The sequence below is a fragment of the Takifugu flavidus genome, chromosome 2 (genome assembly GCF_003711565.1).
Source record: "Takifugu flavidus isolate HTHZ2018 chromosome 2, ASM371156v2, whole genome shotgun sequence".
Classification (NCBI taxonomy): Eukaryota; Metazoa; Chordata; class Actinopteri; order Tetraodontiformes; family Tetraodontidae; genus Takifugu; species Takifugu flavidus.
The window spans coordinates 16026865-16047003 of record NC_079521.1 but is presented as its reverse complement, the minus strand read 5'-3'; the positions used below and the strand labels follow the sequence as shown (position 1 = coordinate 16047003).

At 50.1% G+C, this 20139-nt stretch overlaps 2 protein-coding genes across 21 annotated transcripts in view; both read left to right on the top strand.

The window, feature by feature from the left end:
• The window catches only part of tjp1a (tight junction protein 1a), a 58276-nt gene extending 47694 nt beyond the window's left edge, over positions 1-10582 (top strand). For 6 of the 16 annotated variants that reach the window (XM_057024272.1, XM_057024283.1, XM_057024270.1 and 3 more), the window contains 14 exons: positions 138-164; positions 1438-1520; positions 1816-2026; positions 2153-2253; positions 2338-2682; positions 3546-3797; positions 4774-5583; positions 5667-5749; positions 5900-6070; positions 6180-6621; positions 6703-6857; positions 6931-7151; positions 7248-7391; positions 8956-10582. In XM_057024272.1, coding sequence (XP_056880252.1) covers positions 138-164; positions 1438-1520; positions 1816-2026; positions 2153-2253; positions 2338-2682; positions 3546-3797; positions 4774-5583; positions 5667-5749; positions 5900-6070; positions 6180-6621; positions 6703-6857; positions 6931-7151; positions 7248-7391; positions 8956-9050 — 3140 coding nt within the window. In that variant the 3' untranslated portion in view covers positions 9051-10582. The remainder of the gene's footprint in view (positions 1-137; positions 165-1437; positions 1521-1815; positions 2027-2152; positions 2254-2337; positions 2683-3545; positions 3798-4773; positions 5584-5666; positions 5750-5899; positions 6071-6179; positions 6622-6702; positions 6858-6930; positions 7152-7247; positions 7392-8955) is intronic. The other 10 variants (XM_057024307.1, XM_057024301.1, XM_057024297.1 and 7 more) reach the window with 8 other exon arrangements.
• Positions 10583-11311: 729 nt separating this feature from the next.
• fam189a1 (family with sequence similarity 189 member A1) overlaps positions 11312-20139 on the top strand; it is a 35214-nt gene continuing 26386 nt past the window's right edge. For 4 of the 5 annotated variants that reach the window (XM_057024830.1, XM_057024823.1, XM_057024818.1 and 1 more), the window contains exon 1: positions 11313-12156. In XM_057024830.1, the coding sequence (XP_056880810.1) occupies positions 11905-12156 (252 nt within the window). In that variant the 5' untranslated portion in view covers positions 11313-11904. Of the gene's footprint in view, positions 12157-20139 lie in introns of all 5 variants that reach the window. The other variant, XM_057024808.1, reaches the window with a different exon arrangement.

Below are 20139 nucleotides of genomic sequence, written 5' to 3'. Positions count from 1 at the left end.
AAAGCAATGTGGAACAACCCTTATTAATGTAAACAGGTCTGTTGTTTCCTACCTAGACTCTCCTGCACATCGTTTGCACGGTCCTTGATATTTATCCTTTAACTCTCGTGATGTTTGTGTGGCTATTGTCTTTCCAGAAACACAGCAACAACACGGAGAGGGAAGTATGTCACTTAGTGCATCTGCTTTTTTAATTTGGTCATTGGCAGATAATCTATAAGCTGTTGTGTGATGGCGAGCTCACCTCTTGATGCTTAAACAGTTTGTTTATAGGGGAATAGCACTGTGGAGAGGATTGTTTTATTCATTCAAATTGATTCATATGAAGTTACGGTAGAGATTAGATAAGATGAACAACCTACCAAAGCTTTTGTTACATTCAGTATTATTTTAATTTTTGTTTTAGTGGTATTCCCCTTTTATTGGCAGATTGCATCATGTCGAAAGACAGCGGGGCGACGTGTCAGGTGTGCAGTAGAGACGCTTTTTAGAGGACGTGTGTGGTTGCACTTTGATTTTAATGCTATAGTTTTAAAAAAAAACTAAAGTAATGAGAAAAGTTGGTCTGAAATAACAGACGGCACATACTTTAAATGAGTAACCGGCTCAGGAAATCCCATCAATTGTCAGATACACTCATTTTACAAATGAGAATAATGAAGTTTTGTGAACACAAGTTTCAAGTTGGGCCACAATCGTATCACTAATAACCATTTTGTATCGTTGACCTGCTCCCAGTTCAGCTGAACTCCTCGGATGCATGTTTCCGACAGCCTTATCCCTCCCCTGGCTGTGTGATGTTTCCATGTAAACTACTCCTGATCGTATTGATATGAGCGTTCCCAGTATCACATATTTGAATTTAGCTGTGTATGTGTGCTTAAACATTTACTTGCTGCATTGCCTATTTGTTGTATTTTTGTGTCCTTGGCTATGATAGTTTTAGGTTGTAGATTGTGTTAGAATGGTAGAAATGGTGCCACTATTAAAATGTGTATAGAAAAGGAGGAAGACAAGTGCTTATGTTAATGCAGAGCATAAACTTTCTGCACATCTCGCTTAAATCACGAGGCTCACAATAACCGTTCTGCTTAATCCCAAATGCCCTTTGGCCTCTTCATGTATGGATGCATATTTCATGTTTGCATATCCGTGTTACTCATTTCCCACCATATTTAATGCATTTACATCCCGTTGCATGTAAATCACACACCTTGATTTTCCTAGAACAATCCTGAATGCCTTATGATTATCGCATGACTATGGCGCCATTCTCATTTCATGTAATTAAAAGTGCCCTTGACGACCGCCCGCGATTAACAGTCAAGTCAGTTTATGAGAGTTAACAACTGCACAAAATAAGGATGCGTAATTGGCACACAGCTGTTTTCCTTTGCGTGGTTGTGGTGGAGTAATCCTATCATTTGCCTTGTGCAGAGAGCGAACCCAGGGACGCAGGAACTGAGCAGAAAAGCTCCGGAATCATCCGCCTGCACACAATCAAACAGATCATCGACCGGGTGAGCGAATCCACCTTTCCACACACATTTAAATGCTCAGGCAAAAGGTGGAGATATAAACACCTTCTGACAGATTTGTCACGATAATGGAAAGATGGCCGCGCGCCAACGTGAAACACAGCTCACTGCTGCCCCCTGGTGTTTGTGCTCTGAAACTGGTGAGACAGTGCAGTGACAGATTCATCAAATTAATGCAGACTGATGAGCTTACAGAGATTTCTAGATGCCCATATGGCTGTAGTTTTTTTCTGATTAACTGTCAACATGCTCATTTATGTGTTTTCTGTCTATGTAGGACAAGCACGCGGTGCTGGATATCACGCCAAATGCCGTGGATCGACTGAACTACGCTCAGTGGTATCCGATTGTGGTGTTCCTGAACCCAGACACCAAGCAGGGGGTCAAGAACATGAGGACCCGTCTCTGCCCTGAATCTAGAAAGAGTGCCCGCAAGCTCTTTGATAGATCCCTCAAATTACGGAAAAATAACCAACATCTCTTTACCAGTGAGTCCACAGGCTGGGGGGGGTGGGGGGGCGGTACACTGATGGCTCAGAGAAATGAGAGGAGAGAATGTGCAAAAGACTAAAACCAATGCTTTTTTAATTGGATCCTTTTTTTTTTTTACTCAGCAACCATTAACTTGAACAGCATGAATGATGGTTGGTTTGGAGCCCTGAAGGATATAATCCAGCAGCAGCAGAATCAGCTGGTCTGGGTTTCAGAGGGCAAGGTAGGACACGTGCACGCCAAAAACCTCTTAGACCGGAACAGCCGTTCTTGCTTTTCCTCCCTCACCTTATTTTTTGTTTTCCAGGCGGACGGAGCGACCGAGGATGACCTGGACATCCATGACGACCGCCTGTCCTATTTGTCAGCTCCGGGCAGTGAGTATTCCATGTACAGCACCGACAGCCGCCACACCTCCGACTACGAAGACACCGACACGGAAGGTGGCGCGTACACCGACCAGGAGCTGGATGAAACCCTGAACGATGACGTGGGTCCACCCGCGGAGCCTGCCATCACCCGCTCCTCCGAGCCTGTTCGCGAGGACCCGCCCGTCATCCAGGAACCCCCCGGCTATGTCAACTACCAGGTGCAGCCGGACCCCCTGAACCGCATCGACCCGGCTGGATTCAAGGCACCAGTGCCGCAGCAGGTAGCGTTTCTGAGAGCTGCCCGTCTTCCCTGTTGTCTGGAGGACGTGGTGTGCGTTAGAAGGGTTTTCTGGAGGCGCTATTGAAGCACTTTTTCAGTTGTTCTGTCTATTCACTCTTACAAACGAATATCGGTGGGAAAGGAAAACCCTTTGTGGTCAAATATTTATTGAATTATATAAGTACTATGCATATATACAGTATATGATATTTATTCTATTTTTCTTTTATCTAGATGCCTTCTTGTATTTGTTGGTTATTTGTGAGAGTGTTTATTTTTGAAAAGGACAAGAACTGGATAAAACCACTGTTACTCTTGTACTCCTTGTATCACAATATGTCTTTCTGGTGTGACTGTTCACGCGGACAGAATCTACTACGTGTGTGTGCGCGCGTGTGTGTGTGTGTGTGTGTGTGTGTGTGTTTGTACTAATACTCACTTATGAGCAATACTTATTGTCTAACTTGTGATTAATACTGTGCCATTATACCAGAAAGTATTCTGTGCATGTTGGATATACGTGTGTATTCATGTGTCAATCAAACCCTAATTGGCTGCTGTGATAATCAAATCCACACATTTGTCATCTCATGATGTCTTCATGAACATAGAGGACCCAACGTAAGAAACGACTGTATTGTACTCTAGAATTAAAATCGAATTAGTGCACTCTAACAAAGAAAACTTGTCCTGCTGCTAATTCCTCTCGTCCCATCCCCTGATCTCTAGCTAAACTTAAATATATGACGGTGGATAATTGGGGGGGAGCAGAGCTTTGTACAAGGGATTTTAAGCTAGCATTTGTTACTGCTGCACCACAGTATGTTAGCGCGTGTTATTAAACATGTCTGAACCACTTCACAGAGAGCAGAGGCCACTGCCGTCCCTAGCATCCCCCAGCAGCCCGAGCCCCTGACTGAAACAGTGCTCCCTGCTGTCGACGTTACTGTAAAAACTGTAGGGGGCGCGAGCCCCGACGAGGCCCCTGCAGCTCTCCACAGTCAGCCAAGCCCCATCCCAGAGGCTGGCTCACTCAGGAGGCCCACGGCCGAACTAGCTCCGCAGACCATCACCCCAGAACCTCTGCCGTCTGGACGGGCCGGTTCTGAACCTAAGGTATCATCGTTGCTGGACGCTCCGTGACCCCCCGGCTCCGCTCAGCTTAGACTGACCTGGCTGCCGCCGCCGCCCGTCTACCTGCCGACCTCGCGCTGCCACGCTTTCCTCTCTCGCTCCTTCTGCCCTGCATGTCTGCTGACCACGGCGCTGCCCAGAAGATGTGTGTTTGTGTGCCGACAGGGCCCGCCTGTATGCGCGTGCACGTGCCGGAGTGCAATCAAATGATAAGCAAGGGTGCGATTGGAGGTCACCGTTGCTTATTGTCTCTGCATGGCTGTGACTCATTTGCCTAATTCTCCGCCCGCTGCTGCCCGTTGATCTGTTTATTCATGGGTGCAGATCAGGTTATTTCTTTGTAAAAGTAGCCATTAATGTTCCCAGCAAGGACCCATCCACCTCTATTCATCTGTGTCCTGCATCTGAAAAGATGACGTAAAATCTTTAACGACAAATGGATGATTAATGGTTACTTCTTAAGTATTCAGGACTTCAGACATGAGTTCTGTACAGTGTGTTTGTAATTTTTAAAAATGCTGTGGATGTTTGAGTTTTAAGTAGAATTGCACCAAAGCAACGGGGGTCATCATTTTTCTGGTGTTTGTTGCTTTTTTTTAAAAATTATAATATAAATATAGTTATTTAAAGTGCTTCCCATTGCTTTGCTGCATTTCTTAAATCAACAGTGCTGTTGTTTTATTTTATTTTTTTACTTGATGTGATATTTTCAAGCCAACAGACTGTCTAGCCATGTGATTTTTTTTTAAATTTCAAATACTGTCTGACGAGTAATCCCTCTCAGTTTCTCTATTTCAGGTCTTTCCTTCTCCTTTCTCCCTCTAATCTAACAGACTTGATTTAAGACTATCGCTTTCTCCGACTCCGGCTAATTTCATAATCATTTTCACGTGTTTTTTTGTTTGTGCAGGCTGGCTGCTGTCATTAACACTCCCTATCTTCTCTTTTCTTTTGCTAGATCTTTCAAAAGGATCCGTACAGCACAGACAGCACAGGGAGGCTCGGCCACAACATGAAGCCCCTGTCTTACAACCCTCCGCAGGGCTTTCACTCTGAGCAGCCCTACAGAGATTACGACCACCCACCCAGTCGGTATGACGTCAGCAGCGGCGGGGGAGGTTACCCCGATCCAAAGTACAGAAACTACGACTCTAGCTCGCCCTTCGAGAACAGCGTGCCTCAGTACGACCAGCAACAGTGGAACCCCTACAACCAGCCGCTCTCTCCTGCCAACTCTCATGGCTATGACCCCCACTCCCCGTACGGCGATGGCTCTGACTCTCATTACACCCCTCCCCTACGCTACGACGAGCCGCCGCCTCAGCAAGGATTCGACGGTCGGCCCCGTTATGGCAAACCGACTGGAGCGGTCCGATACGACGCTCCTTCGCCTCCTGCTCCAGGCTCTGACATTAACTACCAGGACTCCCACCTGGGTACCTACCCCTCTAGCGGCCGTTCCTCGGACCACGCTGCTCAGCGGCCTGCCTACAACCAAGGACCAGCACCCCAACACAAGAGCTACAAAACCCAGCAATATGACCCCATTCCTGTGAACTCTGAGAGCAGCCCCACACCCCCCCCCAAAGCAGAGGCCCCCTCGCCGTCCTTTGTGGACACTCCAAAGCCTGTCGCCGCCAGAGATGAGGAGCAGGACGACCCGGCCATGCGGCCGCAGTCGGTGCTCACGCGGGTCAAGATGTTCGAGAACAAACGCTCCGTGTCGGTGGACAGGGCCAGAGACGTGGGCGAGTCAGCGGGGAACAAGGTCGGCGTTTTCTTCTCAAGCGTTCTAAAAATCACAGGTTACCTGTTTTAACTGACGCAGGTGGGTGTTTTATACGTCCGCAGGCAGCTGATTTACCTCTGAAAACAGGTGGAGTCATCCCCAAAGCAAATTCCCTGAGCAACCTGGATCAAGAAAAGTCCTATCGGTGAGTAAATGCTGTTCTCACTCCCCTGATTCCTCGTGGTAAAAGCTGTTCCGCGTGATATAAAATAGTTATTGAGCGATCACGCTGCATTAAACCTGCTGTTTGTTTCCTCTCTGCTCGCCTTTGACTCATCCCGCTCTCGTTCCTCAGAATTCCGGGGCCACAGAAGCCTCACGCCAGTGTGACTGATGACATCGTGCGCGCCAACCATTACGACCCCGACGAGGACGAGGACTACTACATGAAACAGCTGTCTTACTTTGACAAACTCCAGTCTGGCCCGAACAAACCTCAAGCACAAGTGCCCCACAACTACTCCAGGTGAGCCCCCCCCCCCCCCACACACACACACACACATTCCTGTGTAGTTGAACTCTATTTTGACAGTTTTAGACTTTAGCTTATTTCTGTTTTTGTCGTTCTGGTCCAGGCCAGAGCCGGTGGAGAAGCCAAGTCCAGTTGAGAAGAAGTATGAACCAGTTCCCCAGGTGACCCCCTCTCTGCCCCCCGTTACACTGCCAAAACCTGCACCTGAAGGTAAAACTGACCCTTCTAACCGAGCAGCGTTGGTCCTTCACCAGAAGTCTCAGCTGACCCATCTCTGCGTCTCTCCGACAGCCAAGCCCGTTGCTCGGGAGGACACCGTTCAGTCCAACTTCCTGCCCCACAAGAGTTTCCCTGAGAAGTCTCCGGTAAACGGAACCAGCGAACAGCCCCCGAAATCCAACAGCGGGGCTCCAGGCGTGTCTAGCTACAACCGCTTCACACCCAAGCCCTTCACCACATCGGCCAAACCTTTCGCGCGCATGTTTGACAGTCCCAAATTCAACCACAACCTGCTGCCCAACGACAAGCCTGAGAGTGTTCCAAAGGTAGGTGTGGGGGGGGGGGGGGGGGGGGGGGGCAGCAGCAGCGGACAGCGAGATGACGCTCGATTCTTGTGTTACCAACAGGGCCGAAGCTCCAGCCCACTGAAGCCGCATATACCTCCACAGCCACAGAACACCGACCACGACAGTGGTTTAGACACATTCACGCGCACTGTGGAGCACCGCCCCAAACACCAGCACAACAACGTCAACGCGGTTCCCAAAGCCATCCCTGTGAGGTAAGAACCACCCCCCCGCTGTGAAATAACCCTCCAAGAAGAAGCGGTGACGCTAGCTCCGACTGTTCCCCAGCCCCACTGCCCTGGATGACGAGGAGGATGAAGACGAAGGCCACACGGTGGTGGCGACAGCTCGAGGCATCTTCAACTCCAACGGCGGCGTCCTGAGCTCCATCGAGACGGGAGTGAGCATAATTATCCCGCAGGGGGCCATTCCTGAAGGTGTGGAGCAGGAGATCTATTTCAAGGTGTGCAGAGACAACAGCATCCTGCCACCACTGGACAAGGAGAAAGGTGAGGAGATCCAGACCCAGAGCGGGCGGGTGGTGCTGGAGCTCACCTTCACCTCCAGATGTTGGGACTCTTCACTAACCCTGTTTGTGTTCACAGGAGAGACTCTGCTCAGTCCTCTGGTGATGTGTGGACCTCACGGCCTCAAGTTCTTGAAGCCTGTGGAGCTGCGCTTACCTCACTGTGCGTCTATGACCCCTGATGGTTGGTCTTTTGCTCTAAAATCCTCCGACTCCTCGTCGGGTATGCTGTGCTCTCTGTTCTTCCGGGGTCGTTTGGGCTGGCTGTGTGGCATTTTGAGGGTTGTGGGTCACTTTTCCCCCTGGTTTGGCTGATCAGGCAAATCGGGAAGAACAAATCAATATTTGGAGCCTATCGGAGAAACAAACTACGGGGGAAAACTGTCCTTTTTTTCATAATTGTGGCTTCATTTCAGTTCCATCACCTCCATAAGATAGTTCACCACCATTTATTCTCTCATTCACTGTTTGGCTAATTCTATTGGACGTTTATTGATCGTGTTTTATCATGCTGAAACATTTCTCTAATGATTTTCAATCACCTTAACGAGTTTTCACCCTTTTCATTTAACCCCTTTTGGCTGTAAAATGATTAATAAGCTGATAAAATGCTGGTGCATGCCGCTACTTTCTCACATGGCCGCCCAAATCCTGACCTGGAGAACAGTTTTGATAACCATGACGATAGATGGATAATAGGTGACCAGCTTCTCAACTAATATGTGGTGTAGGACAATCCTGGAGGAAGGAGTTTAAAAAAAACCTATTTATACTTGGAAATTGATTAGCAATGTATTTAGGACAGTGTTTGAAGTCGTCTACAGTTTAATTAGAAACCCAACATTGGAGGAAAAGCTGGACTCCGAAGTGATTTTTCTGCTCAGTGGTGTCCTCCTCTCATCCTGTCTTCAGCGGTCACAATTAGCTGCTAATTAGCCTCATTTTAAGGATGAGACACTGGGGCCTGAATGAGATGTGAGCGCACTCCGCCGTCCCGCTGAATTTTGGGCGGATTATTGAGCCGCCCGCTAATCCTCTTATTGTAAAGCGGCGCCGCTCTCTGGCCTCCTGCCGCCCCCTGTGTTTTTTCTTTGTCTCCTTTTTCTTTTCTGCTTCTTTTCTTCTTTATCTTCTGGTGTTTGTCTGGCAGACGATTCAGTTAAATGGAAAAATGGAAAACTACCGACTTCTGATGACACGTCTCGCATTAGTTCTCTGATCGGCTGTGAATGGAAAAGTTACAGTTTGTATAAACAACCTATACAAAGGCCGATGGTTTCTATCACCTGGGACCATTATAGCCACGTCACAGCCGATCACATCAATGTTTTTTGGGGATACAGAGAAAAGAGTTGTACATCTTGTGAGCTTTGACGTCCTGAAAGTGTTGCTCATGTCTGTCATTTCCATTAGCATTGTAAGGAACACACGTGCGTTCTGTCCAGGCTGGGTTCACTTCCTGGCAGACCGACGGTGAACGAGAGGATTTAAAGGTTGCTCATCTCCAACAGAAGACCCTCAAACTGCTCACATCATATTGATAGAAGTCTTTTCTCTGACCTTTAGAATATTAATGAACCGGTTGGACGTGTGATCATCCTCATATTATTAATCTGTGCCGATGACGTCGGCCCACCTGCTGTTTGTAGAGTGTTGTGATGGCACGGAAATGAAGGTTTTATGGCTGTAATTATGTTCAGGCGCGACAACAGTCGAGGACCTTGTATGGAAACACGAGGTTTCTTCTTCAGTCATTCAGCCACCTTTTTTTTTTTGTCTCGCTGCAGCCGATCCCAAAAACTGGCAGAACAATTCTCTGCCCGGAGACCCCAACTACCTGGTGGGAGCCAACTGTGTGTCCGTGCTCATCGACCACTTCTGAGGGAAGGACGCCCGTGCATGTGAAGACGGCGGACGAAGACGGTGGACACGCTGACAGCACAGCACATCTTTATGTATGAAGAAGACCCAGTCAGTTCCGTTTACTGTACCAGACGATGAAGGCAAGACAGCCACGGTCCACACAAGCTGTTCTATAAACTCGTTCCCCTGATTTGAAATTCTTAAGAAATAAATGTGAAATAAGTCCACTAATGCATGACCTGTGTCCCCAGAGGATTTAAACTATATATAAGGCGGAGTTTAGTGTAATTTTATACATGAATATAGGTGGTTTTTGAGGCAACATAAATGCTTCAGCACTGTGTCACTATATTTAAGCTATATATGCATACAGTATATATAGTAGTGTAGATTTACTCAAGTTTTAGTCGTTTCAGTTATCAGTCGGTTCAGAAGGCTCCAAAAAAAGATGTTTCTAAGACGAGGGACTCAAAATGAAGGTTAGAGACAGAGGTGAACCTCTGTTGTGTCGGAGCGAGCTGCTCGGACAAGCTTCCTTTACTGCTTCCTTTACTGCTTCCTTCACTGCTTCCTTTACCTTGTAGCCTGATTGGGTTCCCCCCCGCCCCCTTGGCCAAGTACTACGTTCCTCTTGTTCCAGCCTGAGGGAGATCTATGCATGTTCTTTACTCAGGTCCAGTAGTTTCTTCATCTCCTCCCTCTCTTCTTCTTCTCTCTGCACTCCTGCACTCACACTAATATGCGGTGATGCCTTATCTGCAGACTATTCACAGGAAGTTGAGACAAATTATGGCGTAAAGTCATTTGTGTTGCCATAAACCCACTGCGTAAATGACCTTGGGTTTAGCACACGATAACGGTTGAAAAGGCTAACAGAGGTATGCTCTTCTTTATCTCCTATGCATTACTTAGAAGTTAAAATTAAGAGATGAACCAGAAAAGACGTAGCTGTAAATAAAGCTGTCATATTGCCTTGTTTTCTTTGGTTTGTAAATGAACTTTTTGTATGTCTTTCTTTTTTGTAAAAAAAAAAAAAAAGAAAAAACGAAAGAAAAAACAAAGCAACTTGGAGAAAACGTGTTTTAAAAAGTGGAGGAGAGCGAACGCCGTCATCTTTGTATTCTGGAGACACCCTCGAGCCTTGGAACTTGTAACCCGACCGTAACGCGCCGTCTTTTTCTACCACTCGACTCACGACATTCCGTCTCACAACTCCACTCGTTCAACTGGCGTCTGGACTGATTGGGCTCCAACACGTTGCAAACATGTTCTTTCTGAACGGGAGCGCCCTCAGTGTCCCCCTCACTCGTTTTCTGATACTGGATGCTGTATCGTGTGCCCTTAAATGTATTTTTGTACTAATAGACAATATATGACGTATGGCACACCAGTACCGTTTTTATTTTTTAGATATAACACAGCTTTAATTGAATATTAGCTCTTCACGTGTGGCTGAATTTTTTCTCTCCTCTACAACACAATTTTACATATACCACTGTATTAATAAATAAAAATCATTTTTAAAATAAAGTCTGGCATTAAGAACCTTCATTCAGATCACCCCGTGTATGTATTTTTTTTCTTTAGTATTGATCTTATTTACTTGTATGCCGCAATCCAAAAAGCAATTATATATTTTTTGTCATTTCTTTTGAATGTTTGCGGACGCCTCCGTTGACGTGGCGCCTCCGGCAGGCGGCGCTGCGGAGCTCTGGGTGAGTTTTACTGCATTAAGAATCGCTATATTTTTAGGATTTTAATCGGAATATTCAAATGCGATTGGTTGGAGTCTAAGAAAATTAACTTCCTATATTACATCCATGGATGTGTTAATTAAACGTTGGCTTCAAACGCTTTATAGGAATCGGAACTGTACCGAGCTTCTCTTCAGATGAAGATCTCAGCTCGTCGCCATGTTCACAAATGTGTTTGGATGGACTGCGCCAAAGATCGTCTCTATTTCCAGGTGTCTGGTCGAACCCCGACAGGTGTGTCGCATTTAACCTGCGGGCACGTGAAGCCTCGCGTGTCCGCTGGCGGCGAGCGTGCAGCGATGGCGTTACGATCCCGCACAATCAGTGTTGCTTTTCTTTTAAATGAAATTAAATTTTAAACAAAAAAAAAAAACCCTCATCTTTTAATTTCCTCATTAGACAAAGCTCGTCGCGCGGCTCTCTCACGTGAGCTCGCGCTCCACGTTTCCGCCCTCCGCCACGCGCAGCAGCGCTACCAAACGACCCCCCCCCCCCCCCCTCCTCACCCCCCCCCCCACCCCTCCTCCCTCACTTTCGTAGTAAAACGCAGCACTTCGCCGCCATGTAGACGCGCCGCACGCCTCCAGTGCGCATTGTGCGGTGGTTTGCGCGGTTCCTCACGCAGGAGAGACGCTCGGATGTTCGCGCCGCGTTTCCGCCGCGTTTCCCACCGTCGAGGCGTCAAACGTCCCGGAGGCGCGTTCGTGTCTCGGTTTTTTTCCCCATCACCAGGCTGCGTCTCTGCGCGCGGCTGCGGCGGCGAACATGACAGCGTGACAATGGTACAAAGCTGCCTGACACCAGGACGGCGCTTTGTTCTTTTACCTTTATTCCACATTCTCTCACTCCCCAGGAACAACTCGTGGCGTTCTCGGGCAACTCTTCTCCCTGGATTTGGTGAATAATCCCACTTCTTTGTGCGCGTTGTGCCTCTTTTCCTAATCCCGCTGCGGCGCGTCTCTAATTGGAGCATCTTAATTGATGGAAACCATCCGCGTCGCGCACTGATCTCCAGCTGCTCCGTTTACCGAGGGGAGGAAGTCCCAAAATACACGGCGGCCCCGCGGCTGTGGACGTCATTGTCCTCCCTCGCCGCATCCGTCGCACCGCGCCGCCACCATGCCGCTGAACGCGCTGTCCCGCGGCGCGGCCAGCAGCGCCGCCGGTGGCCCGGGCTCCTTGAGCCCCGCGTCGCTGTCCCGCAGCCTGTCCCGGCTCCGGGAGTACCGGACACGGACGAGGATCATGCTGGCTCTGGGTGTCTCTCAGATGGTCCTGGGGAGCCTCATCCTGGCCGTCAGCTTTGCGGCGCTGGCTCTCACCACCTCACCCAGGGTCCGGCACTCGTGTCCCTTCTGGGCGGGTTTCTCTGTGAGTATCAGATCCACGCTCATTTCTCACGCAGGAAAAAGGCAGAAACGAATCTGTCGTCATTTTGTTGTTATTGGTCATGTGCATCCTTGTTTTATTCTTGTTGGGATGGAAAGCTGCTCCTTTGAGTAAGTTGGGAGGCTGCAGAGCTCCTGTCGTGAATAATGAAAGGTGGGTTTTTAAATACTACGGCTCCGCGTGAGACCTGGTTCATCATTTCTGAGTTTGATGTTTGTTCTGCATGTGAAAATTTCATGGTTTCTGTAAATATTTATGAATGAATGACCCCGAAGCCATTAATTATACAGGTGTTGGGGCAGAAAGCAGGGGTGAGGGGGAGGTCTGTGGCCACAAGGACCATCTGTGTGTGTGTGTGTGTGTGTGTGTGCCGAGTGTACAGTTACAGAGGAACAGTCGTCTCAGGGGTCAGAGGTCAAAGGTTGATGGTCAGTATTTGGAGCTGATTTGCCTGTTGTTGGTTTCTTAAACGTTCTATTTAGATTTTAGAGGCTTGAAATAAATGGGGAAATATTTAACCAGTAAAGCATTTCAAGGGGAAAAGGACACAGTTAGGACTGTTATAGTTCCTGAGTTTAGCCAAAAGAAATGTCTGCTGCAGAGCTTTTAGGGTTTAAAATAACACCAGCGCGCAGGCAACCTGAACGCAGCTTTGGAGTCTTGAACGCATCTTCAGTCAGATTTGACAACTTAGCTTAGCAGAATAAAGCTGGAGAAGCTACAACAGGCGTGTGTGTGTGTGTGTGTGTGTGTGTGGTGTGTGTGTGTGTGTGTGTGTGTGTGTGTGTGTGTGTCAGGCCATATAAGCAGCAGTGAAACAGACGGATGTTTCCTCATTAGAAATGGTGAAACTTTCTGTAATAAATAAAGAGCTTCTTGATGATTCTCCGCGCCGTGCTTCAGCCTTAAAAGCCTTTAGCGCCCGTACAGGCGATCTCCTCATTTTAGACAAACAAAGTGGTTTTTTGCTGTCTGGAGGTCTGTGTGAGGAGTTAATAGGCGTTGTGGTGGTGAAAAGAGGCCATTATCCCCAACATCTCCCACATAGACTCTTTTGCAGCACGGCCACTTTCCATATTTTATGAAAACATCTTTATTGTGAGCGACGCCTGTAAACAAGCTAAAGCCTTAAAGCTGCAGTGTGAAGATTTAGCAACAGTTAGCAGCCTCTCTAGCGCTCCTGGAGGGGGACCCGCTTCGATTTGCACCTAAACGCTCGGACGCTTCTTCAGCTAAATCGCTACAGTCCTTTATCACAGCTTAGTCAACAGACACAGTGTAAATGTGTGTGTGTGTGTGTGTGTGTGTGTGTGTGTGTGTGTGTGTGTGTGTGGTGTGTGTGTGGTGTGTGTGTGTGTGGGGGGGGGGGGGGCATCAAGGTGATGAGAAGAGCAGGATTGTGATTTATTTTTTTGGAGAAGAAATTTTCATTGCCCACTTCAGTGTCACACTCCTCCCTACTGTCTCCATCCTCACAGGCCCAAACACACGCACACGCACACACACACACACACACACACACACACACTTGTCCCTCCTGAGTGCAACGAGGGCTTAGCGTCACTCTTCTTCACGTGCGGCCTGATGCCCGTACATCGCCCCTGTAGCGGGGATCCAGCAGCTTCACCTGCTGGGGGGGGGGGGGGGGGTCGCCGTATCCTCGGCTGGGGAGTTGGCTGACGACGAGGCCCAGTGGGCCACGTGCACCGTGGGGCAAACTGCCGCTCATCTCTGCAGCGCAGCTTCAGAACCAACTGGTGTGTCTGCAGTTATTTCCTGTCAGAGAATAAACACAGCAAAACATCTGAGCGGCCGGATCATCAGAGGGAGGCAGCGCCGACAGGACCCACGGGTTCAGATTAGGCTCCGTGTCTTCTGTCTGTGGCCGTTAGCCTCCCGCTCTCATCACGCTCCCTTTAATGCGGCAGGAGAGGAATTTTTGGCCGCGCTAACTGGAAATGGAACGTCCTGACCTCCCCGGAGCCACAGAAGGAGCTACAACAAAGATGATGGAAGATGGTTTTCTTCACGTTTCGCTCTCAGGCGGCGTTTGCAAAGTGTCAGCAGATTCTGTGCTAATCTGTGTGTGTGTGTGTGTGTGTGTGTGTGTGTGTGTGTGTGTTTGAATAGTTGGCTCTGCTGGTTTGTTGCGGAGGCGCAGCGTGTGTGGGTGTGCTTTGGGCTCGATGTCCCCGTTGTAGGGAAGGTAACATTCCTACAGACACATTATTGTCTTTTTTTCCTTAAACACGGACGTTTTACCCTTTCGGATGTTGGATTCCTGGTGCTGAGATGTAACCATTCACCATTGTTGTTTGCTAAACTTACCCAGATTATAGAGGATAATGGGGGTTTCTGTGCCAGGCAAGTCAAAGAGTTAGATATAAAATGTTACATAAACCTTTCAAAAGTTAAATCTCTACAGAGCTCCAGTAATAAAGTGGGTTAGCGCCCGAGGCTGCGGTTCAGGTGACTCCAGGAAATGCTCTGCTTTCAGCGAAGGGTAAATTTAGCTCGCGCTAGCATCACACTACGCTGCGCTTTGAGCATTTCTTCAAAGGATGTGTCCAAGACATCAAAGCATGAGTCGTGCCCCAGAATCCCACCAGAGCGACGCGCAGGTCTGGTTCCAGCGCGTTGACGCCGGGCGGCCGCAGGAGCGAGGACGTCGGTTGTGCCTCGTTACTGTTTGAAAGCCAATTTTCTATTTTATTTTGCACCCAACGCCTTCACTGTAAAGCCGGTTTGGTTTTTTGTCTGTTACAAACGTTCCGAGTTCTGGCGTCCTGACAGGTGTGCTGTTTTTAGCATAAATGGAAATGGAAGCTTTTGACGGTTGTTGCACCTGGAAAATGAGGCCACGTTCCACCATCTGCACCAGTGTCACACACACACACACACACACACACATGTGTACGTAACCCCAGCCAAACTTTTGGATATTTGTATCTACTACAAGAACCATTCAAAAAGAAAGCGACAACATCAACGGGGTTTAGTCGGATCTCCCATGTTTCAGACCCTCAGTCTGTTCTGTTGTTTGGAGTCACAGATTAAGGCCTGTGTGTGTGTGTGTGTGTGTGTGTGGTGTGTGTGTGTGTGGGGGGGGGGGGGTGGGGGGGGTCCTCAGATCAGACCAGGCAAAGTAGTCCAGACTATTCTGGACCAGCGAGACCAGAGTGGATGAGACTAGATGACGATTACATTAGTGTAGACCAGCTCGGACCGACTGACTAGACTAGACCAGAGCAGACGAGCCCAGATCCAACTGGGCCAGAGCTCAGCTGGACTCTGCATTGATTGTTCAATCAGAGGAGCTGCCTGCACGATGGGGCTCAGTTCCTGCTGCACCCTCCGTTAATGATAATGAGCTGCAGCTCGTTACCCTGAGGACCCTCCACCGCCCCCCCCCCCCCCCCACTCCAGCGAGCACCGGAGTGGAGAGAGCAAGAGTTCCTCGTGAACGTCTGCAGCACCTGCTGGATCCAGAGCGGCGCCGCGCCGTCTGCTGGCGCCCTCAGTGGCCGTTTACATCCGACTCGATCTGTCGGCGCCTGAGTACCATCAAAGACACGTCCGCACATCAAAGACACGCCGGCGAGTGTCGCTTTCTGGCGTTTGAAGAGCGGCGCCGCTTGATCCGATGATGAAAAGGTGCAGTCTTTTCATTTAACTGACCCCACGAGTGCATCTGACAGGACAGAGGAGTGGATGAGGCTGTGTGTGTGTGTGTGTGTGGGGGGGGGGGGGGGGGGGGGGGGGATGTATGACATCACCCGTGGGCCCCGTCGGGCCTCCTTTTGTCTCCCATCGCAGGTTTTTGTGGCTGGTCCGAGCCAGCAGAATGCTTGTTGATGCATTTCTTTACAAACCGCCTCCACCTGAATGGAGTGGTGGTGGTGTGTGTGTGTGTGGGGGGGGGTGGGGAGGTTAGGTAAGCTCCGAAACACGGCAGAAAAGAGACAAAGCAGACCAGACAGTCACACACCTGTGTTTACATCCATCATTCCACTTCCATCTTTTATTAACATGAATGGAGGATCCCAGGTCATGGCGTGCTTGGACCCCCCCCTCCCCCCCCCCCCCGCTTGTAGGCGGAGCTTTGTCGACGTGTTTGCTCTGAACCACCTCGACCTGCTACTGTGCTGCATCCGTCTGCGGTTGATGAAAAGAACCTTTGCTTCCCTTTGGGTCGAGTTTGAGTGACAGAAGCGTCGACAGCGGAGCAACAAGCCGCTGCTCCCTCTCTCCAGGTGTGAGGGCGGCGCCGTAGCGACGTTCATTTACCCACGCGCAGTTTTGATGAACGGGCGGGAGGACGTGCTCGCAGGGAAGGCTTTCACATTTACGTTTGGAGGATTAATCCTCCGGGTCAGAGGTCAGACATTTTACAGCGGATAATGGTGAGCAGGAGGTCACCTGATTCACTGTCAGATCATCAGTCACTGCGCGACTCCTTTTGTCTCCTGGCAGAGCGGAGCGCCGTCATCTTCAAGTCATTTCTCAATGATAATCGGCCCCGTTGGCTCCCATGGGGCGGGTGGTAACGGGCGGGGGGGGGCAGTTCTTCCCTGGGTGTTTTGTGGTCACCTGCAGGGCTGTTTCTGTCACAGACTTCAGCAGAACCTGTGGATTCTCAGGACTATTTTTGGGGGTGTTACATCTGTTGGCTCACCCCCCCATTAAGGTTTCACTGGGGTTCCCCTCCTCTTTCTCTCTGGATCTGGTGTGTGCCGCCTCAGACTTCTCCGCCTGCCCCTATTTCCCTCCCATAGTTGTGGTTTGTGTCTGTTATATTTATCTTTGGATTTTACATTATTACATTAAATAATTCTTTTGTCTTCAGTCAGCAAATCTGCAGAACCAAAACTGTGCATGAGCATTATCAGGGCATCAATCGATACTCTTCAGCTGTGTGTGTGTGTGTGTGTGTGTGTGTGTGTGTGTGTGTGTGTGTGTGACAACCTTGAGCAACCATGCTTTTGCACGCACCGGCTGAGGGGGAGCATTTAAACGATCAACGATTTATTCCCTATTTGCAAGGCATGCACACACATACTCGTATTTCTACCTTTGTGTGACCCTTGCCCTAAGCTAATACGTTAGCTACAGTGGAAGCACCAAAGTCCGAACACAAAATAGGGCTGTTCCTCCTCTGGATGGAAAGAAATAAAATGTCTGCTGGCTGTTTCATACACTACAAAGTGGTGCTATCACTTGGTCATGCATGGTTTCCTTCACTAGTGCCTGTGGGGCCGCACCTGAACATGCATGTGTGAGCGTATTAGCGCCGTAACCCTAAACTAAACCCAATATAGACCTCAAACTTAAAACCATGTCTTAATCCTCAAACAGCCTTTTTATGGCCCATCCAAAATGTCCTCACTTTGCTAGTAGAACGAGTACCTAAATTTGTGGCGCGCTGGCTCAGAATGGACCCAGCTGCTCGTATCCGAGTCACATCTGGGCTCGGTCTCTCCTCCCCTGATCTTTGCTCGGTACGATGACGGGACAGACGGACGGACAGGAGGAACCCGGAGACGCTGTGCTAAACTCCTCTCCACCGGGGTGGAAATGTGTGAGAGCGGATTGGGTTTCTGTCCTCTGGCCGTGAAATGAGCTGGAGGAAGGTGATCGGAGGGAGGGAGGGAGGGAGGGAGGGAGGGAGTCTTAATGGTGGCCGTGGTTCTACGGCGTGACGAGACGTGCGTTGCCCCCGTCCCCCTCCTGTTCCCCTCCTGTTCCCCTCCTGTTCCCCTCCTGTTCCCTCAGACAGCTGGACTCCATCTTTACTGGTGTGTGTTGCTACTGGTCTCTTTGAAGAGCTCACCTGGAGGTGGGCTGATGTTACTGGAGCTAGCTGGGGGGGGGGGTCCCTCAGAGTGGATGTCTCCCAGGGGAGCTGGGGGACAAAGATGGTGTAGCTACGACCGCAGGGACAGAGACGAGGCGTCTGACTGTGGGGACGAGGACGCGGCGTCCTAAAACCACGCAGCCCTTTGAAGGGTGAGGAGCAAAGAGCTGATCAAAGCTGAGCTGAACCTCATCTGGTGGAAAACACACACACACACACCACACACACACACACACACACACACGTCCAGCCTGAGGCAGAACGCCGTTAACAAATCCACGCTGGTGTGTTTGTTCAGGTTAATGAGAGATTTCTATGCTCTCCCCAGCAGGTCTTGTGGTTGTATTGTGCGTTGCCATGGAGATTAGAAGTTCCCTCCACAAGTCGGTGCAAGTGTTCGAGCAGCCGTCAAACGCACGCCGACGTTTCCCGCCGCGTGTCGTACGTCTGGTTCAGTGGCCGGCGTTAATGCCGCGTCCATGGTAACGCGTCCTGCTCCAGGACAGATGTTGATAGATGTTTTCGTGCGATGGATCTCACGGCTGAACGACTTTACGTTCAGAACCTCGAATCCCGTCCCTGGGGGGGGGGGGGGGGGGGCATCCTGGTTTCACACTCGAGCAGAAGAAACAAGGCGGCAAAAGCGAAGCGGTTCCCACACGGCGGCGTGCACGTACATGTATCATTAAATCTGAGGGTGGATGTACAGGAAGTTCTGAGTGAGGAGAATAACAATGGACATGTGTTGACAGGCCGCCCGTTATATGACCCCCCCCCCTCCCCCTCCCCCCCCCCACAGCCAGTGGGGGACTCTCCTCCTCCCTGCTCCCACTTTCCAAGCTCTCCCTCCCTCTAACTCTCTCTCTCCCTGTGTCCCTGAGTCTCTCTCCCCACCCCCTCTCTCCCTCCATCCCTCCCTTCCCCCTCTCTCTATCTCTCTCCTTCCCTCTGTTTCTCACCCTCATCCCTCCTCTCTCCCTCCCCCCTCTCCCTCTCTCTCTCCTTCCCCCTTTCTACCTCCCTCCCTCCATCCCTCTCTCTCCTTCCTCTCTCTCCCTCCTCCATCCCTCTCTCTCTCCTTCCCTCTCTCTCCCTGCCTCCATCCCTCCCTCCCTCTCTCTCTCTCCTCTCTCTCTCTCTCTTCCTCCTCCCTCTCTCTCCCCTCTCTCTCCCTCCTTCCCTCTCCCTCCCTCCCTCTCTCTCCCTCCATCCCTCTCTCTCTCCCTCTCTCTCCTCTCTCTCTCCCTCTCTCCCTCTCTCTCCATCCCCCCCTCCCCTCCTCTCTCTCTCCCTCTCTCTCCCCATCTGCAACGTGTAAATCAGGAGCTGTGGGTTTCGAACCCGCGTCGTTCTCCTCCCTCCTCCTCCAGTGGAAAACACCCTCTCAGGCTCTAGTTGATCCCACAGTTGTGATCTCAGGTGTAAGTGGAGCAAAGGTGATCCGCCGCCATCAGAACGACAGATCAAGGCAACAAACAACTTCAAAGATTTGGCTTTGATTCTTCAGTTCAACCATTTATAACCTCTTTGGAGGAGATGATTAGATTTTAATTTCATTTTTACGATGTCTTTATTATTCCACTGGTTTAAGGCCTCAACTGTCTCTGGGCTCATTTGAGTTTTTCTCCGCCATGGTTGCTACGGTGACGCCGTTCCTGCTACTGCTGATCCCGTTACTGTTTGAGAATCTGTCCGATGAGTCCGGTCTGACCTCTGATGCGATTGTGAGACCGGGACTTTTACGTTTCACTTCCCGTCTAAAGGACGACGCGTCTGATCTCCGCCCGCCGCCTGATCGATAGGCAGGAGGACCGCAGCCCCCCCACAGCCCCCCCACAGGCCCCCCACAGGCCCCCCACAGCCCCCCCACAGGCCCCCCACAGGCCCCCCACAGCCCCCCCACAGGCCCATACCGCCACGCCGCCACGGAAGGGCGGCCGCACCGGCCGGGCTCGCTCCCAAAGTAATCCGCATTGATTTGTGGGACCACTTTAATAAATTGTGAGTTGGGGTTAGGTTTCTCCAGCTGGCCCTGGTACCCGTGCACGTCGGGTACCCGTGCACGTCGGGTACCCGTGCACGTCGGCCCACTGGACGCTTTTCCCAGTTTT